This window comes from Chenopodium album, chromosome 26 (assembly GCF_948465745.1).
Source record: "Chenopodium album chromosome 26, dcCheAlbu1.1, whole genome shotgun sequence".
Classification (NCBI taxonomy): domain Eukaryota; kingdom Viridiplantae; phylum Streptophyta; class Magnoliopsida; order Caryophyllales; family Amaranthaceae; genus Chenopodium; species Chenopodium album.
Window position 1 is genome coordinate 30,210,396 of NC_137859.1, and position 14,701 is coordinate 30,225,096.

Sequence of the window (14,701 nt, forward strand, 5' to 3'; positions counted from 1 at the left end):
TAAGGTGTTCGTTGGTATTGAAAAAGTATTAGATAGTATCAAAAGTAATACCATCTAAGAGTTCGTAGGTATCAAAGAACAATACCATCTAAGCTTAACTTGATTATTGTTGGTATACCATCGACATTAAAAACAATACCAAACAAAAAAAGACAAAGAGGTTAGTTGAATACTTCCAAAAGGGTAGGTAAGTAGAGGCCAAGTGGACTCTACTTAGTAGAGACCAAGAAAACCCCACAAAAAAATCCTAAATGTAAAGAATAAATAAAAACACCCAAAATAAAAACGTAAAAAACAAATGGGAATGGAGGGATTAGTGAACACGCTTTTAAGTCTAATGTGAATCTTATTTTTGACCATATAGTTTCTCTCCATCTGGTCCCACGTGTGCCCTTTCCCTCCTCCCTCCTGCTTGTGTGGCGTCCATCATCGCCAAATTAGATACCACATTCTCCATTTTTATTTATTTTAATATCTTCCTTCTAAAACTTCATCTCTAAATTCCTTACTTCCTTCTTCTTCTTCTTCTTCTTCTTCTTCTTCTTCTTCTTCTTAACTTTCTCTCTCCATTCTCCAATGGCGGAAACTTCTGCACTTGGATCTTCATTACTAACCGTTTCTCGAAGCTTCCGTCAATTCTCTCCTTCCTTCTCTTCTAACATTCATCATCAACCTTTCTCCTTCTTCATTCCTCCTCTTATTTCCTCTCGATTTCTCCGATTCACCGCCAAAGCTTCTTCTGATGATCCTTTTGACTTTGATTATGGATCGTATCCGTGGGACCCTCAGTCGATTGATTCCAATTCTGGTAAATCAGTTATTTACTATTCATTTGCCTCATTTTTTGAAATTTATTAATAATTATATGATTGGATTATTTGAATTTATGGAATTTATAGGCATTTCTTTGATTCTGCAACTTTAATTATGTTTGAATTTTGAATATAAGTTAGAAATTTGTTACCTCTAGTAGGTTTTGGAATAGGAAAAATTGCTCCCATCTGAACTTTGCCTCGTCCGTCGAAAATAATCCCAACTTTCGTTTATTATCTATTGCACCCAACTTTGGGGGTATTAAAAACTATTGCACCCAAATGACCTGCAACCGGTAAATCAGGTAAACATTTTTGATTTTTTTTTTTTTTGCACACGTATCAACATGTAATTGGTTGAAAAAAATAGGAAAAAAAAATTAAAAACATAATTAAAAAAAAAAACCCCAACAGCCACCCTTAGCTTCTCCACCATCACCAGCACCACCATCACAGCACCGCCATCACCAGCACCACCATCACCGCCGCCGACCCCCTCTCCCCCACCCTCCCCGAAACCCTCCCTCTCCCGCAACCACCCTCCCCACCCTCTCCCGCAACCACTCTCCCGCAAAACCACCTAAAACCCATCCCCCACCCTCGAAAACCCTAATCGGACCTCCCTAGCCATCGCTAGGGGTTCAGTCAGGGTTTTTCGAGGGTGGGGGATGGGTTTCCGGGGGTGGGCGGTGGAAATTAATTTTCGGGGTGGGTGATTTTCTGGGGATTTCGTGGGTGGGGGAGGGGTTTTCGGGGGTGGGGGAAGGGAAGGGGTGGGTTTCGAGGGTGGGGGATGGGTTTCCGGGGGTGGGCGGTGGTTTCCGGCAGCAGGGGAGGGGTTTTTCGGGGGTGGGGGTGATTTCCCGGCGGGGTGGGGGTGGGGGTGTGGTGGCAGCCACTAGGTATGGGTGGTTTGTGGGGTTTTTTTTTTGTTTTTTTTTTTTTTAAAAAAAAAAAAATAATTTAAGCCAATCATACGCTTACACGTGGCTTGGTAACCTGCTACATCAGGTTAGATGACCCGTTGGGTGCAACGAAAATTAATACCCCCCAAAGTTGGGTGCAATAGATAATAAACGAAAGTTGGGATTATTTTCGGCGGACGAGGCAAAGTTCAGATTAATGGGAGCAATTTTAGGTTTTTTGAGTTTGGATTAATGATATTTGGGTGTGTGCAATATTGGGGTTCAAGGTTTTTTCGCGATGATTTTGATAGAGTTTTGAGTTACTCTAGTGTTTAAACTAGTTTACAGATGTTATGGACTTAAAAAATTTTGAGTGTAGAATGCAAAGGGTAGGTTAAATGTAAGGATGTGATTGAGCAGATCATGTGATCAATGTATCACCACACTCATATTCAGCTTTCTAGGGTTGTTTAGCTTTATCCGGCTTTAGCGAAAGCTTGATCTTTCTATTGAGTTAAAGGACTTGTTTAAGTTGGAAATTTAAGTTTAAAGGTTTAGCTTGTAGCTGGCTTGTCTATGCATTAATCACTTGAACACATATAAGGTTGCTTTGCAACTTAAAAACCTGCTTTACTTGATGTATTAGCCTAGGATTAATACATAGTACAAGTTTTTAAAGTTGAACATCTTTTCTAATTATGTGCCATGGAAACGACTCTGGTTTTAGACAGGTCTTAGCTTCTATTGGACTTGATTAGCGCGTAAAGTCGTAAACAATGGGATTTCAAAACGGAGAACCTAAAGTCCTTGACGTTTCTGTTTTGTAGCATTCCAAACTGTGGGTTAGATACGTCCAAGGGGTACAATGGACATGAATTAGATTAAAGAGCACTCCAACGGTTATAGCTAGAATCTTACTTGCAATTATTAAAAGTTCCTAGTACTAGCTTAATCTTTGGAGTTAAAAACAAAAATTAGCTTGTGCAAGCTAATCTGCTGGACAAAAGGATGGAGAATGCTAGCCAACTATTTATTGACACATGGAAAATAATTTAATAACAAGCTAGTAGCTTGGGGAACAAATCAAATAAAGAGTTATTAGCTATAAATGCTATGTGGCAAGGCAAGCTAATTCGACAATTAGCTTGCCATAAGAGATGCTCTTCTTAAAGCTGTGATGGGTTTTAAGCTTTGCTATAAAATATATTAGAAGAATTAACTTGGGCAGCTTTGAATGGGTTTTTGGACGAACTTAGTCAAATGTATACAAGTTTGTGAAGTCAAATGAATGATCAGTGGGTTGATTTAGACATAGTTCATTGGCTAAACAAGCTATAAAAGCGGTACAAGTTGGGTCATTTGTTGGAAAGTTGAACATCAATGATCATTGGATGAGGTCTAGTACATTGGTAAGGAAATTTTTTTTGTTTGTTTTTTTGGTGCAATGGCATAAATATACAGCTAATCATCTTACAACTTTTTTGGTAATTTCGGTTATGGAATAGAAAGGAATAGAAGGGAAGGGAAAAGATGAATACAAGAAATAGAGTAATTATATCGGCTAGTGTTTGGTGTTATGGAGGCATTGAAGAGAATCCAATGTGTTGTTAGTTATTAGTCAATGGTAGAAAGGAAAGGGAAAAAATTAGCAACCTTATAAATTCTAATTTATTTTTTTTTTCTTTTCCCTACTAAAATTCCTCTATGATTATTACAGCCAACCATTAAAAATCAATGTAACTCCTTTCCATTCTTTTTCATTTATAAACCCTCTATGTAGTGCCTAGCAATTTAAATTGAACTTCCCTTGCGTTGCACTTTCATAGCAAGCTGGACTAACGTACAATTGATCATGACATATCAATTCTCAAAGCCCGATTATGAGAGGCTTCTCATAGACATTGTGTCCTCACCTCTTTTGTACTTGCCTTTGTGTAGTTATCTTGTGGAATGACTGAATGTTACAATGATTGTAATGTTCATAAGCCATGACACTGGATGTCTTTTTCCTCTTTGGATTATAAATGTATATAAGTTTCCCCTCTTTATACTTCCTCTATGTCTCAATACATGCAACAAGTTGACTTCAAATTGAGTTTGTAATAAAGTCAACTTGTTGAATGTATTAAGAAGCAGAGGATGTATAATGTTTTAATAATTTTGTAGGGGTTTAGGTAAAGTTAGACAATAATTTTTCTAGGACTTTAGGTAAAGTTAGATGTCAATTTACTTACATTGTTAAAGTTTTCTCTTTGATAGGAAATTAGATAAGCTTCCTTCTTTGTTAGAGGTTTGGATTATCAATTAGCTACCAGCCTACCATGGAGATATCTAGAGTGTGATGGCGCAAAACAAAGTTGAAGAGTGCATCATCTATAAAAATACTACTATCTCTCTCTCTCTTTTTTTTTTTTTTCTTATTTATAAAGTGCCCTAGTGAAATTTTGGTGGTGGATAAGCATTAACATGGACATTGACATGAGACTTTCCTCACAAAATTGCACTATAAATCCATAACATTACCTTGATTTTTACTCATTATTTTTTGTGTCTATTTCTTAATTATGGTGGATGGTTTTGGAGAATTGTGAATATTGATGTTAGCCTTTTGTCAACAGTTTGCAGTGGTGTTACATGATTATGGATCAGGTGATGATGATTTGTTTATATGATTCTGGAATGATAAAACAGTTGAAGTTGGCAGGAATGGTGACAGCATTAATGTAAGTGGCGAGGGAGCTAAATAAAAAATTGAAAAATCAAAGAAGAAAAAAGAGGGAGAGGCCAAGAATACCTTCAAGATTACATCATAAAATAATAATAAATGAACATAATCTAAGTAGATGTTGGCAAGTTTTGCTAGAAATGAAGAGGAATGGAGAGGGTTTGGCTGGGTTTGTGGCTTGGTAGTGGGAAGGGATTGGGGAGGGGAGGGGAGGGGAAGAGGTTGTGATTTAACAGGTTGTTTTTAAAAAAGGCTTAATTTAAGAAGGTAGACCAAATAGTTGGCAATATAAAGTTAATCAACAGTTGTGATTAATTTGAAAATACCGCTTATAGTTGGGATCGTTTTTTATTAGCTATATGTCAGAGACAACAACTATGTTAATATAATTGTGTTTACTGAATGTGAAAATGTTTATTCTTTATTTTCATCTTCTTTATCAAGTAATTTGTGGTCTCAGATATCAAAATCAGAATGTTTTGACAGATGTAAAACGATTTTTTGTTTTAACGGTGTTCTCATTTAGCTTTTTTATTACAATCTCAGAATAGGAGCCCTTGAAAAGGAGCTGTTATATAAGATAAATTTTGGAGGTTAATGTTGTAGCCTGTTAATGACTTGGTTGGAAGGAATTGGGAAGGATATGAAGTATATGGATTCGCATGAGCATGAGGCATTTGATTGTAAGGGATGGAGGAAGATTTTTGTGGATGACTATACGGAATAATCATTTTTGGTTCATGTAGCCGACCCCACTTATGGGATTAAGGCTTTGATTGATTGATTTATTGATGTTGTAGCCTGTTGATGGGCAAATGATGGTGTTTCATCTTTTATACTACAGCTGAACTGATTTATGGTTCAGAACAATTACCCTTATTTACTGGGGGGGATGATTTTATAGACTGTGAATAATGCTTTGAGTGTCTTTTATGTAAAAGGATATGTCTCATAATTATCTGCAAATTGGATGACTAGCCCCTTTTTTTTATTATTTATTTTTTTCTAATACAAAGTAGTTTCCTTCAGCTTTGTATACTTGCTTTTATGGCTCAGTGTAATGTTACTTGCCTTGAGCAGTCTGATGGACATCCTTTTAAACTTTAACCACGTTCCCAATTTGGAATATTGCACTTTCTGTTCAACCTTGCATTGTAAGTACTATTGTAGTTTAGTCTAATGCTTTATTGCCAGAATATGTCAGATATAAGCACTTCTGAAACTTTCTAAACTTTTGTTAAAAAATGAGTTGCTGTATAGGTATTCAGTGGGTTCGTGAGGACACAATCACAATGTTCACTGCAGATGGGCTCATACAACTTGGAGGTTCTTTGGTTCCTCGGCGTATTTCTCCATTAGAGGTATGCCTTGATTTGGAAAAGACTTACTCATCCTATATTCTTGTTTAAAGATGTATTTAATCATAGACTTAGGTAGCAAGAGGATCATTTTATTATGAGCTTAATAGAGTAAGCAAGAAATTGGTTGGGTTGGAATAGATTATATTATGTTGGGCTTAATGGCTTTATGCTTATGCTTACAAACCTTATTTAATGATTGTTTATCATTATGTTTGATGGTTTTTTATGCTTGAAACTTTCTTATATACAAGTTTGGTGTGTGTGTGTGTGAACTATATGTTTTATGAGATATGCATGTAATACTTCCACTTCTCTCTCTCTCTATCATTGTCCCTTTGGGTATTAATTAATTGCAACGATTATTGGAACTCACCATTAATTAGTCATAGTTGGCTATACTCTGTATATTACGAAGTATATTTTTTTGTATCACATAATCTGATTATGATAAAATTGTTTTTACTTTTGGCATGAGATGTGACTTGAAAATTCTATAGATGATTTATATTTATCTTTTAAATTCTTATTGTTTATTTATTATATACTCATTATTAAGAAATATAAATGTTGCTTTTGTCACAAAAGACCAAAGGTGCGAGGAATGAGGATGCAGAATTAAAATGTCTATGATCTGTACTCAACTGAAGTATCCAAATATACTCTCTTTGTTTCACTATGATTGTCATTTAATTCTTCTTGGGATGTTTCAATATGATTATGCTCTTGTTGATCTGTTTTGTTTAAGTGCCCTGCCCCCCCCCCCCCCCCCCACCCCCCAATTTGACTTGGTGCGTATGCCAATTCAAAAGTTTGCCCTATGTAATTTTTTAATTATCATCAATACGTATAAATCATAAAAAGTTCTATTCAAAAAAAAAAAAAATCATAAAAAGTTGATATTCAAAAACTACACATTGAAATGTACAAGTCACCAACATTGGTCAAAGTGGAGTATGTGAATATTGCAAAAAGTTAAGCATAAGAGGGGAATACTAGCGATGGTGGCATGCATGTATATTTGCTGGTTTCATTGTAAGGGTTGCCCACTCTTAGGGCTTGACCTGTTTCTCATCCATAATAGCCCTGCGCTAGCCAGACTTGTGAGAGAGCCTCTTTTTCAGACATACTAAAATCTATGCCTTAATAACCAAACTTAAGACAGTCTTCTATATCAATACAGATTTGGAGTCGTCGTGGCATATATCTCTGGCCATCGTTGCTATTGAAATTTGCTATTTTCTGCGTTCACGATGTGCTGATAACCATTTATTGATGTCTTCTTTCAGTTCTATGTTATATTATTAGTTATTACTTGCTAAGCTGCCAAAATTGTGGTTTCATAATGCAGAAGAAGCAGGGTAAGGTGAGAGTTCCACCAAGGTATCAGCGCTTTCAGGAGAGCGATTACATGGATCCAAACCAAAGCCTTTGTCTGGGTGCACTTTTTGATATTGCAGCAACAAATGTGAGGAATGTAGATGGCTACAATTAATTGTTGAACCCTGACGTATATATTGTTTATGTTTTAATGCAGTTTTTGTAGTACTTGAATGATGCTTTTGTAATTAAATTTGTCAGGGGCTTGATACGGGTAGAAGGCTTTGCATCGTCGGCTTTTGTCGTTCAATTGAGATGCTTAGTGATGTGGTTGAGGACAGTGTCCTGGAGCAAGGTGGAGAGGTTTGTACCAGTAAACCTGTTCTATTAATTATTAATTTAGCTGCGCTGAATTCAAAGTTTCATGTTGTAACATTTTGATGCACATGTTTAATCTATGAGCAGCTTCTATTGATGGTGTGAATTTCATGACTGTTTAATATGTTTACAAAGACTTCCACATCAGAAGAACCAAAAATAAAGGGGGTCTATTCCCAAGTAAGATTTTAGACATAACAAATTTCGTGTAACCTTTGAGCTAAAGTATGTCTTGTTAGAAATTATTTAATCGCTTTGAACCTGTTATCTCCTCCTTGAAAAGCTCTCTTTCAGGATCGAAACAAACATAAATTCTAATGTGAAAAATAGGTATTTTTGGATGTAGATCTTCCGAGCTACAAATTACTTCCTCCCATTTTCCTTTGATTAAATTTAGATACAACACTTAGCCTTTTGCATCATTTTTATATTTTACTTTGATAATCCTTGGTAATTTATATTTAACAAAAAACTAGTAGTCTTTGGTCGCCCTCGATCAACATCCAGACTTAGAATCAAGTGAAATTCCAGACCAATTAACGAAATAATATATTACACAAGTATAAGCTCAATTTTCTTTCAAAATTTTTTTTGATGTCAAAATTAACAATGGATCATGATTCAAACCAAGACTTTTGCACCTTCAATAACCCGTCAATCTTATCGCTTCTTTCCCCTATGTTTGAATCCACCCTAGAGCCTCACTTCGGTTTGATGACCCTCGTGAGGATTTGCACAAAATCTAACCATCCAGCGTTAGGAGACTAACAGTGCGATGGAAAATCAAAAAGGACTTTTATTCAGTTGTAATGGGGCTAAGATTATGGGTAGGAAAGTATTTGGAAATGTGGCGGTAAAAGTGTTGTGCTTAAGGAGCATATAACAAATAAAACTATGACATTGATAATATAAATGTCATTTACAACTCCTAAAATATCAATACCATACTCCAAACTCAAATGATAACCCTTTTTTTTTTTTTATTATTTTTTTTTTATAAAGCATTCTCATACGAGATCGTAACTTTCTGCATTTTTTTTTCAACTTTCAGAATTTATTTATTTATTTTTTTTTTATTTTTTTTTTCCTTCCCCGGCTCATTATATTTCTACATTTTTTTTTTTATACTACTATAAAAAGTTCTTTCCCTTCCTTCTTTTCATTCAACAACTTACAACACAACCCAAATAATAATAATACTCCATTTAGCACAACATGGGTAAAAGGCCATAAGTTTGTAATGTAAGTAGGCCAAAAATAGGACATTTAAGCACAAAAGGGCTAAACAAAGGGAATTATTTGTAAAGTAGAATAAATAATAAGCCTAAACTCTGAAAGTTCTTAAATCAAGAAAAATATGCCTTTTATCATTTTTTCACACTATAGAGCGGCAATCTGTTGTGCATTTTTATGTAATTGATTTTTAATACCACTTAGGTCAACATCATTCACTCTTCTAACATCATTCCTACTGCTATGTTATTGAGTGTTTTGTGCCATATTAGATGTAAGAGTTGTAGCTTGAGATGGTGTTTTATAAACTAAGGCACCCCGCAAGTCGTGTTGGATCCATTAAAAAGGAAATTTGTGGTATTAGGCAACATGCTAATGAGTCACTTTATGAGTATTGGGAACGTTTTAAAAAATTATGCGCTTCTTGCCCACAACATCAAATTAGTGACAAACTCCTAATTCAATATTTCTATGAGGGATTGTTGCCTAGTGATAGGGGAATGATTGATGCTGCTAGTGGGGGTGCCTTAGTTTATAAAACACCATCTCAAGCTAAAACTCTTACTTCTAATATGGCACAAAACACTCAACAACATAGCAGTAGGAATGATGTTAGAAGAGTTAATGATGTTGACCGAAGTGATCTTAAAAATCAATTACAGGAAAATGCACAACAGATTGCATAATTATAACCAACCCATAACCGCAGACTTGATAAAAATTAGATACTACTTTACTATATGATGTAAACTAAGCCAAACCATATATATAGCAATAATTCACAACTAATAGCATGAAAGATACTCCCTCCGTTTTTAAATACTTGCTCCACTTTCCTTTTGCGGCCGTTTTTAAATGCGTGCTCCATTTCCTTATTTAGAAGACTATTATAATATTTAATTCATTTATCTTAACTAGTGGGACCCAATTTTATTACTTTTAAATTCTCTCTCTAATTTACCTTCCACTAACCCCACTATCTCTATAATTTATTACTTTCTCCAATTTCTCCTAAAACTCCGCGCATGGAGAAATGGAGCAAGTATAGGGAGTAACAATCAATTTCAAATTGCAAATTTAATGATGAAGAACAAGTAAAATTCAAATACCCATTAAATCGAAAAATAATATAATCAGAAATCAATTATAATACCAAAAATCCAATTAAAGTATTTCAAAATTAGCCAAGTACTTCAAATAAACAGTAATATGGAACAACTTAAGTAAGAAGAATATACTGGCAAGAACACTCGAATAAACCTGGTTTTGACCCCGCAATTCACCTTCGTTCTTGTTCTACCTTGGATTTCGAGACTAAGCTTCCTTCCAATGGCTATCTTCTTTACACCAATTTCCCAATCACGGACTTACTCGAACTATCTTGCTCTTTATATAATTTTTGGCTAAGTTGTGTATGTCTCGGAAGAAATAATTGGGGTTTTTACACACTAAAAACGACCTAGTTTTTATGGTTTTGAAGAGATAAAATTGTAAAATAGGATAAAGATTCATCTTCTCTATATTATTACCTTGAATTCGGATGAAAATTATCAATCTTGTTGGAGATGTACAATATTTTATTATACATTCGATTTATTTAAAAGTTTGTCAAAATATCTTGTGGGAGAGGAGGAGGATTTGTGACGAATAATGACAAATCACCAATAAAATTACCAATAAGATTTAGAATGGTGAGCTTTAAATAGTTACCTAATGGGAACTAAAAATGTAAGATTTGAGGGATGAAGGTAATAAATTAAAAAATAAATTTCAACAAGTTACCTAGTGAGACTGCGTGTTCAGGAAAAAAAAAAAAAAAAAAGTGTTCAAAAATACATTCTCAAAATTAGGGAGTAATAAATAAATTAAAAATATGTGCTCAAAAATATATATATATATATATATATATATATATATAGCCATATAGATAGTATATGATCTTTGACAAAATTATATTATGCCTCCACCAAAAACAAAGAAAGAACAAAAAAAGAAAAAAAAAAAAAAAAGAACAAGGAAAGGAACCAAAAAAGAAAGCAAAAAAAAGAAAGAACAAAAAAAGCAAAAAACAAAAAAGGGGGAAAAAAAAAAAGAAAGCAAAAAATAAAGGAATTGCGCCGATGGGTTTTGATCTAATGACCTCAAAATAGAGGAGTGAGGCCTTAACCACTAGACTAATGAGGACTTGTAGTTATTTAATGCAATGTTTAATATTTAATGACTTTTTTTTGCTGGGTCACATGACTCACCGTGAACAAAGGTGGCTCCGCCACTGATTATGCACTTATCTACTAGCCTTGTGGAATTTACTTATATTCGTTCGTCTTAAGTACATTTTAAAAATTTCGACTTATTACTCCCTCCGTTTTTGATTAATTGCAATTGTAGGCATTACAGAAATTTTTTGGAAAATTAAAGGGTAGAGACCAAAGTGTAAATATAATATTAATAACTAGATTTTTAGCCCGAATGCCCCAAGTTTTTTTTGACGAGAATTATGAATGATATTGCCCCAAGTTACTACATGTATTATATTACAACAATTGTGAATGATATTCATGATTCAAATGTCTTATTATAATAATTATGCATGACATTCTTGATTCAATTCTACTATTATTGAATTTTTGTATATTATGTTAACATATAATAATTTTTTTTGCTATTAAAGGAACATATTAAGAAGTAGTTCAATGGTTAAGTTCTTTTATTAATTACCCTTGAGATTTTGAATCTTATATAAATCATGTTTCTAAATTTTTTAATGTACAATGCCGTGGAATAATAACCAATAAAGAAAGCTGGTAGAGTGTCACATAGCATGTAAACTTGGTTCGAAACGCCTTTTAATATACACTATAGATATATAGAGTAGTTATTAGGGGTAAAATGATTGTTAATGGGTGAGAGATTAATAATAATTTTTTTAAAAAAGTGGTGTGTTAGTGGGTTTGCTGGGAAAGAGAAATAATAAAATAATAGTGCAACTAGGGTTAGTGGAAGAGAAATAATACTCAGTAAATAATATTGGGTCCTTACCAAATAAGGATATGTTGCAATTAATTAAAACCGATGAAAACGAAAGGTGTTGCAATTAATGCGAAACAAATGGAGTATAATTTTTGTTCTCTGATGATTAAAAATATAACATTGAATTCATGCATTGAGAATGTGAGTATAGAATTGTTGCAACTAAATAAGAAATGGAGGAAGCATATATTTTCGTTAATAGAAAATGTAGTTACCAAATATAGCAAATTTCATCCACGTACATAGTTATTAATAACATTTTAGTGTAAAAATTATTATCACTTTGTATTATATGTCAAAAATGACATTTATTTTTTCTTGTTAAGTATATTGTGATGCTATTTTAAACATTTTCTTAACAATTTAATGTGATCTACTCCCTCCGTTTTTCTAAGTTCTAATCACTTTCTGTTTTAATATATTTTTCTAAGTTTTACCCACTTTTACTTTATTCCTTGTATGACAACCTTTTTTTTTTTTTTAGTTATTTTTTATTTATTTATTTATTTTTATTTATTTTTTATCAACTACAAGTCTACGACTCCACTTTGTGGGGTCCAATTATATTAAATAAACCCTGAACTCTCTAACTCCTCTTTTAAGCAAAATTAGTCACATCTCCATTTTCACTTTTCCTTGGCTTTTTTATATACAGTAATTGAGGAATTCAAAAACACGGAGGTGGTATGGTAGTATCCATGTGAGATTTGGTTTCAATGGTTTTTCAATCATGCTATTATTGTGATGAATTCTACTCTTTACTTTACATCATGGAATATATTGGTTGACAGTTTGAAGTTTGTAATCCTGCTAATAAGAATAAAAACATGTATATGATGCATACTGGTGCTTTTAAAAGTTCATATGTATGCTGAAGAACTGGACGGTGCAGGTTGTTGTCGCTGAGAAAGCAACGAAGGGTGGATTACAGGAGAAGCTGAGTATGACTGTTGCGGTGCCACTACTTTGGGGTGTTCCTCCTGCTTCCGATACACTCCATCTTGCTGTCAGAAGTGGTGGAGGGATAGTGCAGAAGGTATTTTGGCAGTGGCACTACATGTAAATAAACTGCTGACTTAGTTTGTCTAACGCATCTATTCATCTATTGTGAATTCTGTAAATAAGCTTAGAATCTATACATTTCTGAAACTGTACATTTGTGTAATCTTTACAATCTAACATTCGACAGTTGTATAATCATTATTCCTCAATTCCTCATTAATTGACTTGAATTTCTGGTTTAAGATTCACGGACTGTTTACTTTCAAATTTGCCTTTCATTAGCTTAATAAGTTTGTTAACTAACATGCTTTGAGGTTTTTTAACTAACAAACTCTCTACTATCCCCTGACTTTGGGCCTTTTCATTTTATTAGTCTGTTTGCAGTTATTGACAGGGTTGTCAGCATCAAAATGTCCAGAATGAGTTTATTGTCTCCCTAAATCAGGCTCTTTTTGTGTTGCTTGTAAAGTTGGGTGTTCAATGTTCTGTTTTGGATCTCAGTTACAACTCTTACAAGCTGAGCCATTCTCTCTCAGATGTTAGTCTGTTTTAGAATGGTTTCTTATGTGTCTCGACCTGTTCATCTTGTGCTATAGTATACTTCCTGCATAACTTTTTAGTTAATAAGTTGACTTTTGATGCTATTCAGAATATTCACAAACACTTACTTTTGTGATTTCTAGTTAAGTATAGTTATGTAAACCACACATCAAACCAAATCACAAACCAGACGGGAAAAAGAAAAGACATATGGACTAAATGGGCAACACGCCAACAATCCCACAAATAAGTTTTGCCAATTAACCAGAAGAACGAAGGCATCGGATATCGAAAATCACAAATGCTTCCTTGAAGTGTGGGAACATATTTGTGAGAGTTATATATCTTAATGGCTGCCATGAGAAACCTTGCACCAAATAGCAGGTTCTTTACTTGCCACTCCACCAAAAAAGAGAGCAAGACACTGGAGGATTTTGCTTATGCCAAAAATTGAAGATGAAGAGCCTCCGTCAAGATAGAGATTAACAATGATGACTGACTTTGTCATCACAAACTCTATCAAAGGGATCATCCTGCAAACAAAACATAATAGGTAAAGCAAACACACCTCTCTCTCAACAATACCATTAATAGAAACAAAAAAATATAAAAATTTCTCTCAACCCTTTCTCTCTCTAACCCCCATCATTATCCTCCATCGCCCCACTTTTTCTTAGCCCCTGCTCGTCGACGACTGGCGTGTTCGCCTAGCCGTCGCCGACAAGCCCATCCCTCCGTCAATTTCCTTTCTAGCCTTTGATTTTCGTTTCTTTTTTTGGTTGGTTGGTATAGAATTCAGGTGTTCCTCTTCGGTCGTGGTTTCATTTAATTGGGTTCATCGTCGAGTGTTTTGCGGCTTGCTTCAACGAATCAAGAACCAAAGGCTAGTCTTAATACCGCCGTCGAAAGGACATGAATTTCGTTAATTAATTCTCGACAATAAAGGTGAATTAGGGTTTCCTCGCATATCCGAGGTTAGGTTCAATGAGGGGTTCTTTGCGTTGCCGTTGGCAATTGTTCTTGGTGGTGGGTTGCTGATGTTGAGGTTTAACAGGTTTTCGTTTCTTTGTTCTCACGCTAGGTTGTTTGCTTGCTTTCTTTTAGTTGTTGTTTTTTTTACTTTGCTTTAGTTTAATTATGTTGTGTTTGTATAAGTTGTATACTTTGTTGCTTGGGTTGTTGGTTTCTATGCTACATGGACTCGGGTACGTGTGTCGGACACGGACACGTGTCCAAGTGTCCGATTCGTCAATTTCCAAAATTTTAGGACACGGGGACTGTCCTATATTTGGACACGGGTGCGGAGACACGACACTTTTATTTTTTGCAAAAAAAAATTATACATTACAAAATATTTTAATACTCTAAAATTTTTAAAATTAAATTTTTATATCATAT

The 14,701-nt window shown here is 34.3% G+C and overlaps 1 protein-coding gene across 1 annotated transcript; it reads left to right on the forward strand.

Annotated features, from left to right (window-relative positions):
- The first annotated feature begins 461 nt into the window (after nucleotides 1–461).
- Nucleotides 462–12,993, forward strand: LOC145618685 (uncharacterized). The gene is made up of 5 exons (XM_081673462.1): nucleotides 462–808; nucleotides 5,703–5,803; nucleotides 7,152–7,268; nucleotides 7,382–7,483; nucleotides 12,654–12,993. Exons 1-5 carry the CDS (start codon nucleotides 577–579, stop codon nucleotides 12,822–12,824), a joined length of 723 nt encoding a protein of 240 aa, XP_081529588.1. The 5' UTR covers nucleotides 462–576; the 3' UTR covers nucleotides 12,825–12,993.
- The last annotated feature ends 1,708 nt before the right edge of the window (nucleotides 12,994–14,701 follow it).